The sequence below is a fragment of the Hippopotamus amphibius genome, chromosome 12, assembly GCF_030028045.1.
Source record: "Hippopotamus amphibius kiboko isolate mHipAmp2 chromosome 12, mHipAmp2.hap2, whole genome shotgun sequence".
Taxonomy (NCBI): domain Eukaryota; kingdom Metazoa; phylum Chordata; class Mammalia; order Artiodactyla; family Hippopotamidae; genus Hippopotamus; species Hippopotamus amphibius.
In genome coordinates this window covers 60,589,351-60,614,142 of record NC_080197.1, presented here as the reverse complement: position 1 = coordinate 60,614,142, position 24,792 = coordinate 60,589,351, and the positions used below count along the sequence as shown (strand labels likewise).

The 24,792-nt window shown below is 36.2% G+C and overlaps 1 protein-coding gene across 24 annotated transcripts in view; it reads right to left on the bottom strand.

Annotated features, from left to right (window-relative positions):
* The window catches only part of SOX5 (SRY-box transcription factor 5), a 952,888-nt gene that overhangs the window by 312,718 nt on the left and 615,378 nt on the right, over window positions 1–24,792 (bottom strand). For all 24 annotated transcript variants that reach the window (XM_057701095.1, XM_057701087.1, XM_057701097.1 and 21 more), the window contains one exon: window positions 12,829–12,955. In XM_057701095.1, the coding sequence (XP_057557078.1) occupies window positions 12,829–12,954 (126 nt within the window). In that variant the 5' untranslated portion in view covers window position 12,955. The remainder of the gene's footprint in view (window positions 1–12,828; window positions 12,956–24,792) is intronic.

The window sequence follows — 24,792 nt, the reverse complement described above, 5'->3', positions numbered from 1 at the left end:
TTGCTTTTTTGCTTGTATAACTTCCCTGTCTCACTCCTTTCTGCCTATAAAAGTCTTTCATTTTGTACAGGTCTTCGGAGCTCTCTTCTATCTACTAGATGGGATGCTGTCCAATTCATTAATCATTGAATAAAGGTAATGAGATCTTTAAAATTAACTCAGTTGAATTTTGTTTTTTTTTACCAGATACAACATATCAGAGTTCTGACAGGTTGAACTCTTTTATTCCAAAAATTCATTTGTATTGTGTCTCTAATCCATATCATACCCTTTTTACATCATCTCAAGCTACCCTCATGGGTAAACAGAAAGGAGAGATGAAAGGACTAAAAAGGCAATAAATACAACACTAATAAACAAAAAAACTAAATCCCCTACAGTACCTCTAAAATTCCTGAAATCAAATAGAAAATTTAAAATGTACTGCAACTTAAAAATCAAAACAAAAAGTGAATAGGATAATAAAACCACAGTAATAAACATGTACCTCATTAGCTATTTCCGAAAAGAAAATCATTATTGGGCCTTTAGGACGTTTATGTGAGAAAAATGAAGCAATTTTTAAATATGTTCTGTTCCAAAATATTTTTGCTGTTTTGTTCTGTCTTGATGTTGCTTCCCTCTGGTAAACTACTTGGAGAGAGATATGATATATGAAGCTGCAGAAGAATGCTTGGACTTCTGTCATTGATTTGGAGAGCAAGTGAGCTGAGAGAATTAGAAGGGTGATGAAAGGGGAGTTCATATCAACTGAAAACTCATGATACAACAAACACTGTGCCAGGTAATTATTTCATTTAATCATTATAGCAACTCTCTTTAAGTATCATTATTTCAATATGTAGATAAGGAAAGTTGCACTCATAATGTCTTCTTTGAACAAAGGTTTTGGAGACATTCATTCATCCATTCAACTATTTTGAGATACTCGCTGTGGGTCAGCCACTGTTCCAGACTCTAGGGATACAGTACTGAACAGGGCAGACCTTTCACCCACAGGGACCATTTCTCCTTTAAATGAGTCTGAGGACTTCTCTGGTGGCGCACTGGTTAAGAATCCGCCTGCCAATTCAGGGGACACCGGTTCAATCCCTGGGCGGGGAAGATTCCACGTGCTGTGGAGCAACTGAGCCCGTGCACCACAACTACTGAAGCCCATGCACCTAGAGCCTGTGCTCCACAACAAGAGAAGCCACCGCAATGAGAAGCCCACACACCGCAAGGAAGAGTAGCCCCTGCTCACCACAACTAGAGAAAAAAGCCCGCGCGCAGCAACAAAGACCCAATGCAGCCAAAAATCAATCAATTAATTAAAAAAATAAAACAAAATAAAAAGACATATTTTAAAAAATGAGTTTGCATCTCATGTTCAAGATGAATTACATCCAAAGATACTGACAGAGCTAAATGGTAAGACTACTGAACCACTTACAGTAGGGAGAGGAATGTGGGTAATATTCCTCCAGGTTTCTAAAAGGAAAGCATGACTATCGGGAGACCAAAACAAGGCACAGTGTTTTGTTCTGGTAATTAATAGTAATTAGTCAATAGCATACACACTATTCAAGAACTAGAGCATCTATCAAGTACTTCCTAAGTGCCAGGCATGGTTCAAAGCCACTTATGAGAATTCTATTATTTAATCCTTATTGACCCCTCTATATATTGGGAGGTTCTATTATTATCCCTAATTTCAGAGCAGAAAACAAAGACACAGCAAGAAGCTACAAAACTAAGACAAGATCACACATGTCATAAAGTGTGGACTTAAGACTGGAACCCAAGCTGTTTAAGGGAGAGTGTAGGCTCTTTACCACCACATTCTGTATCTCATTATCTTATCAAAACACAGTTCTGACTGGGCTTACACAGACTTCTATTATAGTGGTGGTTGTAGTTGATGAACAGCCTTAATGACATTAAGCAAAAATTTAACTGCCAATGAACAATATATGTGATAATTTAATCTGTTATAAATATTCGACTGAAGGACAGTGTCTCAGATTGAATGAATGGTCTCCTTTTTAAAAAGACAAAAATACGCCCCCCAACCCCTCCCCCCCCAAAAAAGAAACTTTTTAATCCCAAGAGCTTGAGATTTCTATTGGATTTCTCACTTCAGAAGTGGTTTTCCTTAGCTTAGGGTTTTCTTGTTTCTTAAATTTATAGGAATTGAAAGCATCTGACATTTAATAAAATGTACCATTTTTCTTCTAGATCAAAGAACTTAAACATTTCTTTAGGCACTTTAGCTAATAACTAACATTTACTAAGCTCCTGCTACATTCCAAGTAACAGAGCGCTTTATGTGAATTGACTTCTTTAAATATTACAAGCACCCTCTAAATGAGATGCTATTGTAATTGCCCCCATTTTACAGATGACAAAATAAGGTACAGAGAGAGAATTTGCATAACTTGTCAAATGCCATACAGAGATCAATCCGTAAAACTTGGCATTTACTCAGTAATTTTGCCACTAGAGGCCTTGTTCTAAACCATTATGCTATGCCAACAGCCTTACAGCCAGAGCACAAATTAATACTAATGTTTATGTGAAGGGTTTAGCAAATAATCCTCTGAAGTTTCACGTACTGCCCAACAGCCTATATAGAACTTCAAGTACACATTCTGAAATAGTTAAATCTGTGGGTCAATTTAAAGTCAGCTTTAAAAAAGTTAAAAATCAACTTATCTCTGAGTTCAGGTAGAATAATCAAGCTCCACCTGCATTTCCCACAAGAATTTCTAAAGGCTTCTAAAATTATTTATTCTGATAAACTAAAAAAAAATGATTTTAATGCTTGTATGAGTGGAGAGGCAGAGAGCACAGATATGAAGTTCTGAAGTCATGAATCCAAACTCCACCACTTATATATCAGGTAAATCCCTTTATCTAAGACAGCTATCTGCCAGTAAAATGGAGATAATCACAGCTGCTGAACTCACTGGGTTGACAATATTGGCTAAGATAATAAACATAGGGTGGTACATAGAAAACATTGAAATCTTATATATTCCTATTATTATTAATTATTAAATGCCATACTCTAAAGAGCCCTGATTTGAAATCTTCCATATCTCAGTTACAAAGATCAGACTGTAGATAGGCTGTAAAATATATTCACACAAGACTTTCAAAGTTGCTTCTTATGTTCTACGGATGACCCTGGGGAAATCAGAATCTCAGTTATATAAGAAGCGTGTTCTCTGACTCCTGTGTCCCTAGTGTGCAAAGCATGCCAGCCACCGCCACAAGGCCTAAAGATGGATCTTGGTAACAGCCCAGTTATCTCTCCTTTTCCAAGATGTATGTTTACACAGAGGGAAGGGTCCAGAAGTGGCAGGAGAGGTGGTTACCAAGCTTAGTACATTATTAAGTGTAACACCGTTAAGCTATTGTTAACTTGTTTTCTGTCACTCATTAATAAAGATTTTGGCTTTTTACATGGTACATATTTTATATTTGTACATAATACAAATTTCTATATTTGTACATAATTTGTAACACAAAGCTACTTAATGGTAGCTTTGCAATTATATTCTTTCTCATATCCTACCTCCATTTAAAAAAATTTATTAACCCTTAGAATATTATTTTCTTGCTCAGTGACACCGACCAACCAGATTAACAGTTTTATCGGGAGTCACACTGGATTTTTTAAGAGCTAAGAAGAGACACTGAAGTAAACACTGCTTCTCTATATAATGATAACATTGTTTGCTCTGCTGCCACAGAAGCAGCCTTGACTAAATAAGACACAAAATCCAGTCACTTGTGTTCACTTTACCGTGTGATGTCAGTGTCACAGAGCCAGCCAAGGCTGCTCTCCTTATATTCACACCTCATCTGCTCACATGGGTCAGTCCTAAAAATGGTCTATGAGAAAATGTTTGAAAGCATTTTGTTTTTGTACAGAGAAGATACGTAACCAAAGAGACTGATTACAATTGTCAACCTGAGTTAGCTTTACATTTATTTCTCATTTCAAATAACAAAGAACTTTCTCCCCCTTTCTAGTAGGATAGAGAAAAACATAAAATTTACTTTCTAGAACAAGAAATGGGGAAATATGGCACACAATGGTCAAAACTGGTAGTGTACCGAAATACTATCATGAATTCCGTTTTAATGTCAGTATAAATTATGGGAATCTCAGACATTATGGAAGAAATGAAGAATTCAAATACACTAAATGCTTTTAAATATACATAATGTGGTATCAGTGTTCTAAGCATTTTGAATTCAGATTATCATTTCTTAAAAAAATCATTTCTCTTGAAACTGCTCCCCCATCTTATTAGATTTTCTATACTATAGAATTCTGCTCTATTTTTTAGTTTATCATCCCCAAATCAAGGTATTTGTCAAAACTTTTAAAGGAGAAGCTATGTGAGTCTGACAAAATATGTGAGAAAAATAAATTTCAGTGAAAGTCCAATACTACCTTATATTATTTTTATGACTCTACTTTCTTAAGATCCAAATTAAGTGCTAATGGTTGTGCTTTTTAAAGAGATTGCTATACAAAGACTACTTTTCTTTTCTACAATGGATAGCTGTATCTAACTAATACAGCCAAGAGGAAATATGGTGTAAGTATTATCTGAAATATTTCAAGCTCCCATTAGCAATTTAGTTATCAAGCCTTGTAGATTTCATTCCAATTCCTAGCATTCAGGCACCAGCACTGCATAATTTTTACTTACTTTGGATTCTCTTAGGCTACTGTCCTTTGCAAGTATAAAACAAATAATGACAAACTCATTGCTATTAGCACTCATGTTAAGTTAATATAGTGACACTAACATCAAAGTTACTTTCTAGTTATGTAAAATGATCTCCATTCCCTATTTTTCACTTTTACCAATCTCTATAAAATCTCAAATTTTGAAAATAAATAGGAAGACAAAAACAATTGAGTTAAAAAAAGAGTCAAGAACTGAATGAAAATAGTGACAGACGCTGTCAAATAATTTTAAATGAAAACTAGTTATAGGCACACAAAGAGCACAGGAATCCACTAAAGCACTACGTCCCAGACATTTGGAGTCACTGATAAGCACAATTTCAATAAATAATTTGCAAACTAACATAAGGTTCTAAGTATATATTGTTTGTTTGTTTGCCAAGTAAGGATATTAAAAATAAAATTATCACTACTATCAACATTGGATCATGAAAGAAGAGTTAAAGAATACAATCTCTGAATAAATTGAAATACATAGTTTTGTAAAAAAAAACTAACTACACAGTCTTTATTTACTAAAAACATCAGTGAAAACTTTATCACAGAACCAACTGATCTTTATTAATCACATATAGTAAGAGAAACCTAGCCTGACTGCAGGAAGGTTTGGCAACCCCCCAAGAGGCAGTATATGTAAATAAGAAGGAAGTATGTATCAGAGCACAATGGCGCTGATTCTCCTAACCCCTCTCCCTTCCTAATAATGGCTCCATTGAGATCCACAAGAGGATCCATTAAGGATGTTTTCTGATAGAGGCAACTGAAAGAAGAGGAAGAAGAGGAGCAAATGAAAAGAATCAAAGGAAGAAAATGAAGTAGAACTGAAAACAGATATCTAAGATACAGAATGAAGGTTGGCTCTCAAACTTTTGATTATTTTTAACTTTCAAATACAGATGATCCTTTCACGCAGGTATAAGAATAACAAATGAGATGAAGATGAACACCTATCCCTTCCACACAGTCAGGAATACCATTCAAGTATGTCTCCAGCCCTGCTTCCTAGCATCCTTGCTATTTCCAGTATCCTAGCCAAGTATTCCACCATTCTCCCCACTTCATTCAAGGTGGTAACCCAGATTAAAGAAAGCAAACATTCAAAACACTAGTAACTAAAGTAGTTGTTTTTATTCCTATTAATATGAGGCACATATTTTACTAACTACCCTACATTTTATATTAAGACCTTTACAGGGCACTTAGTCTTTAGTATGTTTTCTTAATTTGCTCTTTTTTTTCTTAGTTATTTCTTCTGGGAACAAGATATTTATAGCAAAAGCAAAACAATACACAAGTATAAAATAAAGACTGCATTAATAGTGATGATTCAAAGTGTACATATTTTTTAATATCTTGGCATCTAGTAATTTTCTTATGGGAACAATTTCATATTAATATGTTTCTGATCCTCACAGATAAGACATCTTTCAACTGTGAATCTCCTTAGCACTTGTAAGCCTATATCAGGGTTCTAATATTTTATACTACAATCTGGTGATTTTTGTGCTTACTTTACCTTCATACCATACAAAAAGCTACATGAGGGAACAGACTAGTTCTTATTCACTTCTGCATCTCTGCTGATAGGTATTCACTGTATATATTTGAGTCGAGTCTTTCCACAACACCCCTATTAAATGAAAGCCATTAAATTCCATTAGACTAACTCTTCTTAAGCAAACACATTTTGCCCCATTACCACAGCATTAGAAGTTCTTACTCATCCCCCTGTCACTGCGTAGCACTCTGTGAAGAAGCTAACAGTAGACCCTCATTAAGTGTCCTGAACTACCTTGCAATTCCCACATAGTGCTTTTTTTTTTCATGTGAAAGTACATTCATTAATTTCTCAAGGCCTAGTGAACTTTAAACTCAACAGTAGTACTTCAAATACTGTGGACATCATATGAATCAAGGTTTTCTCCACTTCATAGTCGACGTTCCCAACCAGATGGAATAGAGTTGTGTGGCAAAGGGACAAAACCAGATCTGTTGCACAACTTAATTCAGTGGCACTGATGGACCCCAACTGATTGTTTTTCATATGTCCTCATTCCTTGTAGCCCTGGGGGTAATTTTCAGAAACAATGCAAGCATAAAGACTGAACCACTTACATTCAAATACAAGCCTAGGATTTTATCTAGATAAACAGCTTCCTATGGTATTTTCTGACAACATTTACAGAATAATGTTTGTAACAGTGTAATTTCATTGTATGATAAACAACAATTTAGCATAAAAAACAAATACAAACTTGTCACCATTTTCACCTTGTTTCAACTGAATTGGCCTTGTTCAGATAAGCAAGCCTATCTCTTACAGAAACAACAGTTTATAGATCAAGTGTGTGAAATTGGGTATGTGTGTGTGTAGAATTATACTGCCTACTCTCATAATTTTATACTGCCACACTGCACATATGGCTTCCAAGCTTACTTTATCTGAATCTTTCTGAATCTATTCTCCATGCTATTAAACTGAGCACATTCCACATCATTCAAAAGTAATTACACTTTTGTCTAGAGTGTAGGAGGATGCTCTTTCTAAACAATGAAATTCTCATTATTAGAACTGGCACAATAACCATACTGGTATTAACAACCATATGCATTATACCATCACAATAACTTATGCTAAGTTTGATATACAAAGGTAACCAGAAATTTAAAAGCTTATAAAAACCACCATATAAAAATAGGAATCTTCACCATACCGTAATTAAGGTCCTATTCTGTGACTTATTTTTAAATAACACATGCAGTTTTCTCTTTCCCTTCTTAAGTTTTCCAAACAGGACTTTACATATAAAATTATCCTAGTCAAACATCGAAAATGCATTACTAACGACTGTCAGATTGTAAGCAAAATTTATATAAAGGGTATTTCAAGACACAACTATCATATAGCAATTAAAATTATATTGGGTAAATAAAGAATCCCAGGAGTTGACAGTGAGCCTGAGAAAGTAAAAGCCTCTCTCTGTCGTGTGCACTGAATGAATTCTTTCAGTGTTTAAGTGTTTAAGGTTGCTTTTCACACACTGGAACCTCGCTATAATTTTATACTTGGTTCTCAGTTACATGTCCAGCTTCTATAGGAGATCAACTTAAAAACACAGCTTTTTCTTCTTCTCCTGGACTTCATGAAGAAATTGAGTCACACTGAATGTTCCACTTTATGACCACTATTGTCCCTGCAGTGTTTAAACACTGACATTAAGATACATCAAATTATTAAACCTAATCAATACCTCATATACCCAGATTTCTTTAATAATTCCACGAAAATCTTATCAATATAAGCAACAGATGATATAATAGAATATATTACAGCATTACATTTCCAAATCCATTGGATCTTCAAATGTTAAAAAATTATATGCAAACATATTTGTTTCATATGAAATTCAGCTATCCATAGAGAGAACAACCCAAGTTATTTTCTAATATTGTATTCTTAAAATAAATAACTGTATACTTTAAAAATCAATTGTGGGAAGCAGCCACTCTGCAGTTATACAAAACTGTTCACTCAGCTCAAGAGGAACTTAAGAAGTCAAAAGAGAGTTTGGCTGAGATGAGAGAAAACATTTTGTGGGGAAAAAAAATGAACTGATTATTCAGTAACCACAAGTGGTCAAGACTTTCATTTCACATCACCTCTGACGCCAGAACAAGCATCTAACCAGCAGAAGTAGCATGCAACCAGATAGAACGAGCACCAACATGGCCACCATCGAGTCCCCTGGCTGCCTCTCATGCCGCTGCTTGCTTTCTCTTCAGATTTACTCTATTTCCTTCTGGTGCTCATAAATAATCACATTGCCTGACATGAGGACATGTTCTGGATAGTCTTTGTGTCATGAAATAAATCCATCTCTATCAGAACTATTCATTAAAAATGAGCCACAAATCATAGTGTCTCTTGCTTGTCTCTGAAACTCTGAAGTGTCAGCCTCCAAACTCACGTTAAAAAAAAGAGGCAGAGGGGACAAGAAGGGGAAATTTGCCCTTCATAAACACAAAGCCGAGGGCTGCCTTTCCACTCCTGCCATAGCCAGACCTGCCAACCTTGCCTTTTACCTTTTTGAAGGTTACATGGGAATCAAATGTTGCTATTGCTTGGCAAGATTATGAGAGCGTCAGAGAAGGCCCAACAGAACTGGCCTTTTCCATATTTATAATTATGTGTCTCAATCTTGTATTGATTAGAAATATGACTATTTTATAATTATCTGATATTATTATAAATATATTATAATTATATATTTATATATATTAATTATATATTAATTATATTTTAATTCTCTGAGAGTACTTATATGTGTATAATTTGCTTAAGACAGTTCATCTATAGTGCACTCTGAACAGTGAGTAAAACCTTGTAAGAATAGAAGGACTTGTAGTATTTATACCAGTTACAGCTATTTGGGGAGTTACTCTTAGCCACTTAGCTTATTTCTCCAAAACACTAAGGCAAAAAACACAACTTCAGAAAGGAAGAATTACATCTTTACCTGACCCAATTCCAAGCCTTAATACTTGCATACCCTGAATATCAACATAGGACCCTAATTCCCAAAAATCTTTACATGGCAACAGTCATGTAAAGAACTTCTATCTCAGGAAATATTTTCCAACCTAAATTTTATACTGAAAGCATTTCTCTATAACTTCAAGTAAGCATTAAAGGGATTACTCAAAAGTTTTACTTTGTCTCTCAACTATGTGGGCAATACAAATGTAGACCTCTCAACATCTCTCTTTTTTATTAAAGAACAGAGTATGAATGTCACATGTAAATCAGCAATGAAATCTGGAAACATGTTTTGTTTTTTTTTTCCTTAAGTTGAACTCTATGATATAAAGACCATGAAACAGTCTGTTTTCAAAGATACTGAATAGGAAAAAAATAAAGAATGTATTTTACTACTGAAATAAAAGGACTTGTTATGTGAATATGACAATGGTCTAGTATCTAGAAAAAAATATAACGAATTTGTGTTGAATAACAACTCTATAAATGTATTCAATCGTTTTGAAAAATGCGTAAAGTATATCTTAATCAGCTTAACAGCTGAATATATCATGACTATTACAACATACTTTTACACTGCATTAGCAGATTCTACTTTAGTTCTAAAATTTCTAGAAAAATCAGCATATTCACCATGAATAATGTCTTAACAACTTTGCTCAAAACATATTTGCTATTTAATCATCCGTATAAACTCTGCCATTTAATCAGTACTCATAAATTCAGTATCTATTATATGCTACATATCAGAAATACAAATGTCCGTGCGTGTGTGTGTGTGTGACTGTGCCTTCAAGGAGAAATACAGTGCATAGAAAGGCAGACATGTAAAGACATAAATTATAATACAGACCATGAGAAAAGATATAAACAAGTACCATGGATAAAAGAATAAGGCAGCAACCATTCTGCCTTAGGAAGTCAGTGAAAGCATCTAAAAAGAAGCAATTTTGAATTCAGTCTTGTGGGAGAAACACAAATCACCAGGAAGGTAATATATGAAAAAGAGTTTTCCAGGTAGAAAGAATAAGTCTGTGTCACCTGAGGTCACCTGGTATGTTTAGGAACATGTATGAAAATCTTTGCATGACTGAAGCACTGGGTCTATGGGGGATATGGCCAAAGCGGAGACAAAAGCCATATTTTGGTGCTGGTCTGTATAAAGTTTTATGCTAATATAGTTTTAGACTAAATCCTGTAGGCAACAAGGACATACACTAGTTTCCAAAGTGGGGTATATAATCCAACTCTTTTCTCAGGGAAACAAGTCTACTGGAAGTTGAAAGGAAGACTGGAAAGACAAGAGGCTGGAAATTTGAGATCATACAGGAGACTCTTCCAACTATTAGAGATGAAAAGCTGGTGGAATCAAGAAACTTTTGAGGCAGAAACAAATTTAGAAAACAATTAGATATACAGTAAGAGAAAATATCAGTGCTGAGGTCACTAAACCTAAGTTAAATCATTTGTATACAAACTGTATTAACTTCAAGAACAACAGATTTTAATCTTTTTTTTGGGCTTCAGATCTACTTTAGAATCTGATGATTCTTCTAGTAATAATAACTTACATTCACTCCTTTAAATTTGTGTGTTTGTGTTTATAGCAGTGTTACAGGAAAACCAAACCAAGAAGCACTCTCCACAGGGTACTCCCTGAAAGAAGGTAATGGTCAAAATGTTAAGACGGAAAAAGCATGAGCGCTGAGGCAATGTCAAATGGGAAGTCCAACCTCTCTATCCTGTTGAGCTGTATACTACCGTTTCCTCCTTTCTTTTCCTAGTTTAACCTTTGTGAGAGGAGGCCAAGAAGTTATATCATTGCACATAACTCACATGAACTCATAGTAGAGGGAGAAAAGGAGGAATTATGGATAGTATGATCTAACTTGCCAAATAAGAGATAATCAGAAAATTAAATATGTGTGTGCTCTTGTGAAGAGCTTATAATGTTTATAAGCATGGAATCCAAGGCCAGACTGCCGGGGTAAACCCTGGTTCTCCCACTAGTTGTGATCTGGAGCAAACTATTTAACCTCACCATGCCTCAGATTCCTCCTCATCTGTAAAATGGGATTAATGGTAACACTGTTGAATTACTGTGAAGGTTAAACGAGTTATGGCTTGATATATGTCACGTGCTTGAAACAACACATCTGTAAAAGTGCTATATAAGTTTTAGCTAAAATATTATTTTTGGTAAGAAAATTTTGGCACAGAGTCAAAAATACCCAGAGAAATTCTGACTTATGAGGCTTAAAATGTTGAATGGAAATATTTAAATCTAATGTGAATTATCAAAGAACAGAGTTATTTCACACATATTAGAAGATAATCTGATTCCTGTTGTTGATTTAATTCCATACACAGTAATGCAATGACATAAACAAGTGGGCATATTCCACTACCGAACACATTTATGATGTGTAATAATTTCCTAGAGAAGGCCAAAAAAAGAAAGGATTTAATGGAATCAGAGCTATTTTTAAAGGTATGAGAATGTATGATGAAATATTTTTGTTGGTGTGATCTAGTTCCAATTAACAGCATTGGCATCCTTGAAGTAGAAGAAGAGGGGCCACAAAAAATGTGACATCCACCCAAGAAGCCATGTTGAAAAGGTGAGGGTGGCTTTACTGGCAGCTAAGTGCCCTATGCTGATTCTATGCATTTACATTCCTCAGAAGAACCTCAAGGCCTTGCTTGTTTCTGTGTGTGTCTGCTCTTTAAGCTTCAGCAAAAGATGCTATGCTGCCTTCTTCCCTCTCATCCGTGAAACCACAGCTTCCTAATCCTCTGCAGTGATCCAGACCCCGGGATGAGGGGCCAGATAAATTATCCTGAGCTGCAAGTTCTAAAATAGGATGTACCAGGGAATTACTGAATTATCAGAACAACAGAGTGAATGGGACTGAGTTAGAAATTAGTGCAGTCACATTAGAAAAGTACTGTCTTTATGAAACATGTTCTTCTGTAATATTCCCAGTACTGTAAGAAATAACTGGAATCCAATGTAGGCAAAGCAAAAATTGAAAAAGCACTGATTTATCATGGTGGAAATGTTCAACCTATGTTGCAGCTCTATGTGGAAAAATCTTTTACTAAAAAATATTATGATATCTAACTTTCAGGAGGACTAATTTTAAATGTGTTGCTTTAACATTATTCTTATATTATGTTTTTCCCCTAATTAAGTTGGGAGTGCCTCAAAAGCAGAATTCTTGAAAAACCAAAAACAAAACAAAACAAATATAGCCTATTTATACTCCCTACTGGAATCAATTTACTTGTAAAGAATTCTAAGATGTCAGGAGTAAATCTTGGGTATGGCTATTAAGTAGATGATAATTACAAAGCGGAGGACTGAAGCCAAACTACTAGAGGAGTAGACTGGTCACAAAGTGAGTGTAGGCACAACAGACCATGAGAAACCTACCATTGTATTGTGCTGAGAAGTGGGAGTCCTATGGCCACAAGTCTCTTGCGTCAGCAGAGAAACTGGCTGAAATTCCTCAGAGTGAGGCTTGTTGGGAAAACTCACATGCAAGGGAAGGTGAAAGGCTGGGAGCCCGTCACTCTCCTCTTCTTCCACTTTCTGTCTGCTTGTCACCATGGCTACCTCTCCATCTGCTTCCCCATACGGAGAGGCTGGTCGCTTGGAAGACATCCTGGAAGGAACAAAAGAGGAGAAAATAATGAAACCTCCACATAAATCCTTAATGCCGTCATTGTGTGGTTAGGGGCCATTGTAACAGAAATGCCTTTTTGTGCTGGCAGAGAGCAGGAAACCATCCAAATACCACTGCAAAGCACACAATCAGAAACAATGGCCAAGCAGGTAGCAACAGAACAGTGCTTGTTTGTTGTGAGAATAATACACTAATATAGCACTCTCTTGTATTCTGGCATCTTAAACAAGAGAATTCACCTAAGAACACTGCATAATGAAAGACCATTCCATTTTAAAGGAAAGAAAAATACCCATCTCATTTTATACTTTGATAGACCTTACTGAAGACAGAACATCTATGAATAGCAAATATTGTTGGCAGTTAAAAGAAGGGAAATAACTAAAATTTCTTTCATTAAAAAATAAACAAAGTAAATGAATGATTACCATTATAATGATTCGCATTCTGTTAAAAGATTATTGTAAAATGTAGAAATATTGGTTATCAGCAAACCTCAGATCACAAAGCAAAAAGTTTGATATGTCTTTAAAGCTTATTAAGAATTGAATAAATTTTACAATCACTGTTAATTCTGAAACATTTGAGAATTTTTCTCTCGCACCTGCCCATCACCCAATATTAGCATTGAGTCCTAATATAAAATTTGCAAGTAGTAAAAAAGGTAAGAATATAGTAATATTTCAATTTTATTTCCACAGTTTCATGAAATATTTAGATGTGGATTCTCAGACTTATATACTCCTTAGAATACCTAAGTAAAAGAAAAAAATCAAATAAGGATGTTTTGTTTTGATGAGCTAATGCCTGTATGACAATGCATTTAGATAACTAAACAAAAATTAAATATTTTTTGTACTTGAGTCTGATTGAGAATATTATCAGAGGTTAAAAATAAGTGGCAAATATTTTTAGTTAAACATAACAGATGCTTTTCATTAAAAGTTTTACATAGAAGCAGTACAGAGTTAAAATTTTTAATTAAAAAAACTCACTTGGATTTACAACTTGATTTGACCTTGAAAAAGCTCTAATTTTTGTTCAACAAACAAAGAGTGTTTACAGAATCATCCACTCTTCTTCTAGACCAGTGGAACAGGAGGCCGGAAAGTATTAACTAACGGCCACATCACTTTTTTCATACATATCACTGATTTTTAGATTTAAAATATACAACTAAAAGAGAGGCCGCGAATCACTGTTGAATAATACTATTCTAAGTGTTAGAAGTTTGAAAAGAAAAGTATATTCAAGTGCTGAATATATTCTATGAAGATGTAATAGTGCAGCAGAAAAAAATAAAGGCTGTGGAATCAAACATGAATTAAAATCCTGATTCTGCTACTGACTGTGCACAAGACAATCTCTATTTCAATTTACTCATTTTTAAAGTGAGATGTAATATCTACTTGTAATACTTTTTGAGAATGAACTGTGTTCAATATGAAAAATGATTTGTAGAGCATTTTGCTCAGAGTAGACCCTCAATAAACAATAGCTGCTGTTTATTTTACAAACTTTTAAACTACAGTGTGACCCACCCCGCCAAAAAAACACAGAAAAAAAAGCAAAACAAAACATCTAAAATGACAACACAGATTGCCTTCTAAAGATTTAAATTGTAAAATCAACATGAAATACACAGGCTCCCAATAGAGAAATGCTCCCTGGCCAGTCATACTTGACAGTAAACTGATCAAATGCATTAGCAAGTTTTAAAGAAAAAAACATTACTAGCAGGGGTCTTGATCAGCTGTAGACCAGAGAAAGAGGAGGAAATGGTAGTGGTTACCATGTAAGCACTGTTTAAAGGAGAAGCAGACTGGGCCAGCACATTTCAGGTATCTCTATTTCTAATCTCATAACCAAGGTTTACTCCAGGTATACTCTAAGGATGGAGAAAGACTAAGGGGCTGCAGCTAGCAGAGTCAGAAAAGTCTTACTCTTGTTGGTGGCACGACATCTATTACCAAATTTACAGATTAAACTATATATAGTAACTCTTAACACTAACGATATTTAATTCCCACTGTTTTGTTTCCGTGCTCTCCAAGCAAAATTCTGATTCCCATAAAGCGAATGGGGTGACAGAACATACTTAAAATACATAAGGTCTTTGAGAAGTGATTTATCAGATTAAATCAATAAAGAGACTTTTAATTATTTCTTGATTTCACATGAAGCTTGACTACAAGGAAATTATTCATTTGTTACATAAACCATAGTACTTAGGGTCTCTGTGGGCATTACTATTCTTGCTGGAATTAACAAATTGGTATTTTGGTGTCTACCCAGTCTGATGTACAATCACTCTCTTAACTGTCTGCAAATTCCAGGCTATTAGCAACAGTCAGTTTCTGGGTTCTCAAAGTGGAAACCTAGATTAGCTGGCCTTTCCTAAGTTAATACAACTGTATGATTTTCAGAAGGCATGATCTTTTTGCTGACTTCTACTTTATTAATATCATTATTAATAATGATTATGAAAATTAGAAGTCTAATAGTAGACATAGGTTATAAGATAGATAAGATACTGCTATTCTTAAAACTTCTAGTTCTTTCAATATCTAAATTACCTTTATATCCAACAGGATAAACAGTCTCTCCATATACATATCATTCTATGGAGAAAAAAATATAAGGTCTAAAACACCATGAAGGAGTCATGATGCCAAAAGGCAGCTGATCCTAAAATAGTACATATTTCATGTTTATTTCAATTCCATTTTCAGAGACTTACAGGATGTTCTTAAATGTGTTGGACTTAAGAGTATTTTTACGCAGTTCAGGTAAAAGATTTCTTAAAGATTTTTTAAATTGTTAGAATAAAAATGACTATGGTTACAGTTTAGTAATAAGCTAGAAAATGAGAAAAAAGTAAAATACATAAATTATGTAAAGAGCTATCAATCTGTTGGTTGCATTATCTATGTTTAGTTTGACTCTTATACTCCTAAAAATATTGATAACAAAATCACCAATAGCATTAGATTCTTGAATTTTTGTTTGTCTACCAAAGGGTTTCATTTTGGATAGAAGAAAGTCTCAATTTTAAAAGAGCATTAAGGGAGAAGGAAGATGGCGGCAAAGCAGAAGGACATGGAATGCATCCCTCTCCACAGATGCATCAGGAATACACCAAAAGATGCAATAATTCCCACCAAGAATCAGCTGAACACGAGCAAATGACTTCAAACACCAGAAAGGACTGCAAAGATCCCGACATAACTGAGTAGGACAGAGGGAAAAAAAAAAAGGAGAAAGAAGAGGAGAAGAAAGGAAAGGGACAGGTCCCACACCATGGGGCAGGGGGATCTGAAACAGAGAGGAGATTGCCAAATTCGGGGAAACATCCCTTATCTCATGGGGAAACCCCTTCTCCAACAGGGAATTTCCCAGGGCCAAAAGGGAGGCATTTGGGACTGTTCAAAGAGGGTGAAGCAGCTGAGCTGTGGCAGAGAGCAAAGAGTGAGAAACACACAGAGGGTCCATACCATGGCTCACTGTGTTCAGAATGAGACACTGGTTCACAAATGAACAAGGGGTCTGGGAGCTGGAATGTGGGAACTGGAGAACTGGTTAAGGGTGAGAAACATTGTTGGCAGTGGGCAGATGATCTGAGAGGACAGGAGGGAAGAAATATGCAGCAGAAGTGCCTACGGCGGAAAGCTGGGCAGCCATGGCTGTGGCTCAATACTGCTGACTCACAACCGGGGGGAGGAGCCGCGGGTGAAGCCTCTCTCTCCGCGCCTGCAACAGACAAAGGAAGCACCCCTCTGGGCCTGGCTAACACACTCAAGGATAATAAAGGTCCCCAGGTGGAGCTGGCCTAGAGTGCCTGCAGCCGAGAGCCAAAAGTCCACAGAGAGGCACAGCTCTGGAGACATTCTGTTTACACCTGAGCTGCTGGTGTCCCTCTGCAACAGGCACCGCCACGGCCAACTAAGCCGCCATGACCCAGGCAGGGCACCACTGCTCACTCACTCCCAGGAGAAAGAGCCACTATTGTACCCTCTCTCTCCCCACACACTGGCACTTACAAACGAACAATAAAGGAAGCTCTGCTGGTCGCAGAGTAATATAAGAAACCCAAGGCAGGTAGAAGGACACTTACAACTGAGACCCCAAGGAAACAGAAATATTATTATTAATTCTATTGATCTGGTCCATTCTTGGGTTAATTCTAGTTTTTTTTGTTTTGTTTTTCAAATAATTACGACTTTAGTCGTAAGGGATTTACATGTTTTTATTACATAGTTTTTATTCTACTTTTTATTCTATTTTCATTTTTAGCCTTTTTATATTTCTATTTCTAGCTAAGTTTCTTGTAGTGCTGACTGTATTTCTCCCACCTTCTTTTATCTCCATCTTTCATACATTTCTTTCTTTTTCTTCTCATATTTCAAGTCACACTATGCTCTTCTGTTGCCCTGTCTTCTATCCTTTTTTAGTTTATTTTATCTTAATATACTTATAAGCAATATTATCTGTCTACTCTGTTTCCTTGCTTTACTCTCCAGATGATACACTGCTTTGGTTTCTATTACTAGGTTTTGTTTTTATCTTAGTTTTAATTATAATTGTCTGATTTCATTCTGAGAATCTTCAGTCTGTCTGCTGGTACTCTTGCTCTTTATTATATTTGATCCTAGCTTTCAAAATCTCCCTAGATTTGTGTATGTGTATGTGGCTTTTTCTTGTTGTTGTTTTGTTTCTGTTTTGTTTTTTTGTTGTTGGCTTTTCTATTTTTTTTTTTTTTTTTGGTTTTGAATTTCTGTTGCTTATCTCGATGAATGCCTAATGGTATACAGGGGTTTTTTGTTAGGGCTTTCTAGTGCCTTATGTTCTACTGGATTCAGTATTTGTGTGTCTTATACATGTATGTGTTTCCCTGACTTAGTATTTGTTTGACTCAACACGCTGCCATTAGTCTGGGGCTTGGAAAGTCTTCTTTAAACTCCTTTATTGCCAGGACAAGTAAACTCTGAAGTCTGGACTACTCCATCAGAAGTCAAGTAGGAGGCTCTGGGGAGGGAGCACTGAATCCAGGATGCTAGACTGCCAGGGAGTCCTCAGACACAGAGAAGATTAACTGCAGAGAACTCTCATGGAGCCCTGTATCAGTGTCTAAGACTCGGCTTTGTCCGACTGTCTGCAACTGCCAGTGCTGGTCACCTCACACAAAACAACAAACAAGCCAGGAACACAAACCCACCCATCAGCACACAGACTACCTAAAGCCATATTAACCACACAGATACCCTAAAACACACCTCCTGACACGGCCCTGCTCATCAGAGAGAAAAAACACAGAGCCACACACCAGAAAGCGGACACCAGACCGTCCCACCAGGAAGCCTACTCAAGACAGTGGACAAACCCCACCACAGGGGGCAGAGGGCAGAAACAAGAGGAATTACTACTCGGCAGCACAGGAAAAGCAGACAGCAAATCCTATAAACTAGACAAAATGAGAAAACAAAGAAACACCATCCAGGCAAAGGAGTAGGAAAAAAACCCACAAGACCAAATAAATGAAGAGGAAATAGGAAAAAAGCCTGGAAAAGAACTCAGAGTAATGATAGTAAAGATGATCCAAAATCTCGATAACAAAATACAGAAAACACAAGAAACAGTTAATAAGGACTCAGAAGAACTAAATAACAAACAAACAGTAATGGACAATAACTGAAATTAAAAATACTCTAGATGATATAAACAGCATAACTGAGGCAGAAGAATGAATAAGTGAGTTGGAAGATAGAATGGGGGAAATAAACGCCACAGAGCAGGAAAGAGAAAAAAGAATAAAAAGAATGGAAGACAGTCTCAGAGACCTTGGTGACAATATTAAGCACACCAACATTCGAGTCATAAGCATCCCAGAAGAAGAAGAAAAAAAGAAAGGGTCTGTGAAAATCTTGGAAGAGGTTATAGTGGAAAACTTCCCCAACATGGGAAAGGAAATAATTAATCAAGTACAGGAAGTGCAGACAGTCCCATACAGAATAAACCCAAGGAGAAATACACCAAGGCACGTATTAATCAAAGTAATGAAAATTAAACACAAAGAAAAAATGTTAAAAGCAGCAAGAGAAAAGCAACAAACAACATATAAGGGAAAACCCATCAGGATAACAGCTGATCTTTCTGAAGAAACTCTGCAGGCCAGAAGGGAATGGCAGGATATACTGAAAGTCCTGAAAGAGAAAAACCTACAGCCAAGAATGCTCTACCCAGCAAGAATCTCATTCAGATTCGACGGAGAAATTCAAAGTGTTACAGACAAGCAAAAGTTAAGAGAATTCAGCACCATCAAACAAGACTTACAACAATTGCTAAAGGAGCTATTCTAAGTAGGAAACACAAGAGAAGGAAAAGACCTACAAAAACGAACCCAAAACAATTAAGAAAATGGTAATAGGAACACACATGTCAATAATCACCTTAAATGTAAATGGATTAAATGCTCCAACCAAAAGACACAGACTGGCTGAAGGGATACAAAAATAAGACCCTTCTACATGCTGCCTACAAGAAACCCACTTCAGATGATTGGGCACATATAGACTGAAAGTAAAGGGATGCAAAAAGATATTCCATGCAAATGGAAGTCAAAAGAAAGCTGAAGTAGCAATACTCACATCAGACAAATTAGACTTTAAAGTAAAGACTATTAAAAGAGACAAGGAGGGTCACTACATAATGATGAAGGGATCCATCCAAGAAAAACATATAACAACTGTAAATATCTATGCACCCAACATAGAAGCACCACAATACATAAGGCAAATGCTAACAGCCATAAAAGGGGAAATTGACAGTAACACAATAATAGTAGGAGACTGGAACACCCCACTTACATCAATGGACAGATATTCCAAACAGAAAATAAATAAGGACACACAAGCTTAAAATGACACATTAGACCATCTAGACATAATTGATATTTATAGCACATTCCATCCAAAAATTACAGACTACACTTTCTTCTCAAGTGCACACAGAACATTCTCCAGGATAGATCACATCTTGGGTCACAAATCAAGCCTTGGTAAATTCAAGAAAATTGAAATCATGTCAATTATCTTCTCTGACCATAACACCATGAAACTAGATATCAATTACAGGAAAAAACTGTAAAAAATACAAACACATGGAGGCTAAACAATACGCTATTAAACAGCCAAGAAATCACTGAAGAAATCAAAGAGGAAATCAAAAAATATCTAGAAACAAATGACAATGAAAACACAACAACCCAACACCTATGGGATGCAGCAAAAGCAGTTTTAAGAGGGAAGTTTATAGCAATACAGTCCTACCTCAAGAAACAAGAAAAATATCGAATAAACAACCTAACCTTACACCTAAAACAGTTAGAGAAAGAAGAACAAAGAAACCCCAAAGTGAGCAGAAGGAAAGAACTCATAAAGATCAGATCAGAAATAAGTGAAAAAGAAATGAAGGAATCAATAAAACTAAAAGCTAGTTCTTTGAGAAGATAAACAAAATTGACAAACCATTAGCCAGACTCATCAGGAAGAAAAGGGAGAAGACGCAAATCAACAGAATTAGAAATGGAAAAGGAGAAGTAACAACGGACACCACAGAAATACAAAAGATCATGAGAGACTACTACAAGCAACTATATGCAAACAAATTGGAAAACCTCAAAGAAATGGATAAATTCTTAGAAAAATACAATCTTCCAAGACTGAACCAGGAAAAAATAGAAAATATGAACAGACCAATCACAAGTACGGAAATTGAGACTGTGATTAAAAATCTCCCAACAAACAAAAGCCCAAGGCCAGAGGGCTTCACAGGCAAATTCTATCAAACATTTAGAGAAGAGCTAACACCTATCCTTCTCAAACTCTTCCAAAATATTGCAGAAGGAGGAACACTCCCAAACTCATTCTACGAGGCCATCATCACCCTGATACCAGAACCAGGCAAAGATGTCACAAAAAAAAATTACAGGCCAATATCACTGATGAACATACATGCAGAAATCCTCAACAAAATACTAGCTAACAGAATCAAACAGCACATTAAAAAGATCATACACCATGATCAAGTGGGGTTTATCCCTGGGATGCAAGGATTCTTCAACACACACAAATCAATCAATGTGATACATCATATCAACAAACTGGAGGATAAAAACCATATGATCATCTCAATGGATCAACACATGTGGAAAAAGCTTTTGACAAAATTCAACATCCATTTATGATAAAAAAAAAACTTTCCAGAAAATGGGCATAGAAGGAAATTACCTCAACATAATAAAAGCCATATCTGAGAAACCAAAAGCCAACATCATTCTAAATGGGAGAAACTGAAAGAATTCCCTCTAAGAACAGGAACAAGACAAGGGTGTCCACTCTCACCATTATTATGCAACATAGTTTTGGAAGTGTTAGCCACAGCAATCAGAGAAGAAAAAGAAATAAAAGGAATCCAAATTGGAAAAGAAGTAAAATTGTCACTCTTTGCAGACGACATGGTATTATACATAGAAAACCCTAAAGACACTACCAGAAAACTGCTAGTACTGATCGATGAATTTAGTAAAGTAGCAGGATACAAAATTAATGCACAGAAATCTCTTGTATTCCTATACACTAACAACAAAAAAGCAGAAAGAGAAATTCAGGAAACTATCCCATTTACCATTGCAAACAAAAGAAGAAAACACCTAGGAATAAACCTGCCTAAGGAGACAAAAGTAATGTATGCAGAAAACTATAAGACACTGATGAAAGAAATCAAAAACAATACAAACAGATGGAGAGACATACCATGTTCTTAGATTGGAAGAAACAACAATGTGAAAATGACTGTACTACCCAAAGCAATTTACAGACTCAACGCAATCCCTATCAAATTACCAACGGCATTTTTCACAGAACTAGAACAAGAAATCTTATGATTTGTATGGAAACATAAAAGACCCCAAATAGCCAAAGCAATCTTGAGAAGGAAAGATGGAGTTGGTGGAATCAGGCTTCCTGACTTCAAACTATACTGCAGGGCCACCAGTGATCAAGACAGTATGGTACTGGCACAAAAACAGAAAGGTAGGTCAGTGGAACAGAATAGAGAACTCAGAGGTAAACCCAAGCACATATGGGCACCTTATCTTTGACTAAGGAGGCAAGAATAGACAATGGAAAAAAGACAGCCTCTTCAATAAGTGGTGCTGAGAAAATTGGACAGCAACATGTCAAAGAATGAAATGAGAACACTTCCTAACACCATACACAAAAACTAACTCAAAATGGATTAAAGACCTACATGTAAGGCCAGACACTATAAAACTCCTAGAGGAAAACATAGGTAGAACAATCTATGACATACATCAAAGCAAGATCCTTTTTGACCCACCTCCTAGAATAATGGAAATAAAATCAAGAATAAATAAATGGGACCTAATGAAACTTAAAAGCTTTTGTACAGCGAAAGAAGCCATAAACAAGACAAGAAGACAACCCTCAGAATGGGAGAAAATACTTGCCAATGAAGCAACGGACAAAGGATTAGTCTCCAAAATATACAAGCAGCTCATGCAGCTTAATACCAAAAAAGCAAATAACCCAATCCACAAACGGACGGAATACCTAAACAGACATTTCTCCAAAGAAGACACATAGATGGCCAACAAACACATGAGAAGATGCTCAACATTACTAATCATTAGAGAAATGCAAGTCAAAGCCATAATGAGGTATCACCTCACACTGATCAGAATGGCTGTCATCAAAACATCTAGAAACAATAAATGTTGGAGAGGGTGTGGAGAAAAGGGAACTCTCCTGCACTCCTGGTGGGAATGTAAGTTGGTACAGCCTCTATGGAAAACAGTTTGGAGGTTCCTTCAAAAACTAGAAATAGAACTACCATATGATCCAGTAATCCCACTCCTCGGCATATACCCAGAGAAAACCATAATTCAAAAAGAAACATGTACCATAATGTTCATTGCAGCACTATTTACAATAGCCAGGACATGGAAGCAATCCAAATGCCCATCAACAGATGAATGGATAAAGAAGATGTGGCATATATATACAATGGAATATTATTCAGCCATTAAAAGGAATGAAATGGAGCTATATGTAATGAGGTCGATAGACCTACAGTCTGTCATACAGAGTGAAGTTAAGCCAGAAAGAGAAAAACAAATACTGTATGCTAACTCATATATACGGAATCTAAAAAAAAAAAAATGGTACTGATTAATCCAGTGACAGGGCAAGAATAAGGATACAGATGCAGAGAATGGACTGGAGGACACAGGGTTAGGGGGGCTGGGGGCGAAGGGGAAGCTGGGACTAAGTGAGAGAATAGCATAGACATATATACACTACCAACTGTAAAATAGATAGCTAGTGGGAAGTTGATGTATAACAAAGGAAGATCAACTCAATGATGGTTGATGCCTTAGAGAGTCAGGACAGAGAGAGCGGAAGGGAGTCACAGGAGGGAGGGGATATGGGGATATATGCATAAATACAGCTGATTCACTTTGGTGTACCTCAAAAGCTGGTACAAGAGTGTAAAGCAATTATATTCCAATAAAGTGCTTTAAAAAGAAAAAGAGCATTAAGGAGGCACTGAAAATTTCCATGTATTGTCTATCTGGGAAATGTAGGGTTCTAATTCCTGCAGGTTACAATACACAACTGTGTTATAGTGCAAGGACACCTGAGATCAATCTGAGTATCTAGGCTGGGGTATGCTCTTGTGTGTTCATTCAGAGATGATTTTTGTCATTCCTGTGGTAGGTGCCAGACCTACCAATGAACAAAACCAGACAGCAAAGAAACTCACATGAGACTGACAAATCCAATCTAGTGTGAAACTTACTTCTGGAGTTAGCTTATAACTATAACTATAATTATCATAGTTTATGACAGCAGTCTTAAACTCACTTTTTTGGGTGCGGACAATAAAAGCTTCTGAAAAGAACTGATGTCTAATTCCAGGAGAGAAGAGAATCTTTCAGTCATCAACAATCTTTTACTGACTACTTACTATATGCAAGACTCTTATCTAATGGGAATAAAACGATGTAATATAGGGTCTCTGCTTTAAAAAGTTTATGAACTGTTTGAGAAAATTCTAAATAAAAGAAGAAATAATGATGAAAGACAGTTCAGGTTAAGGGCCAAATGACATTATAGCTAAGCACCTGAGGGCTTCATGAAGGCCAGAGGATTGTGGAATGCTTCTGGGAACCACTGCCCTGTTGGATTTTTAGGGAAAAGAAGACAAATAGAAACCTTGGGATAAATGGAAAGGGAATCTTATGTAGAAAGTCATGATAAAAGAAAAGATGCAGAGACTGTTTTAGGATGTACAATACAAATTTAAGTTTCAAGCTTACTTAGGAAAAGGGGAGACAGACGAATATGAACTAAATCCCATTTCTAGTCTATAACATTCCTGGAGTTGCTGCATTGCATGGATATACAGATAAGAGAGAGACTCCCTGGTAAGGGGCAACTTGCTCTTACTTGGAGTCACTTTTCCTTCAGTCGTTGCTGGAGAAATCTGCACAATCAGGCTACCCTAGTCTATACGTGAAAGTAATTTTAAAACTACTAGAGGGGCTTCCTAGGTGGCGCGGTGGTTAAGAATCCTCCTGCCAATGCAGAGGACATGGGTTTGATCCCTGCTCCAGGAAGATCGCACACACTGCGGAGCAACTAAGCCCGTGCGCCAAAAAATAAATAAATAAATAAAACTACTAGAGTCCTTTGCTGTTGGCTAAAGGTTATGTAAATAGGGTGTCCCCAATTGTA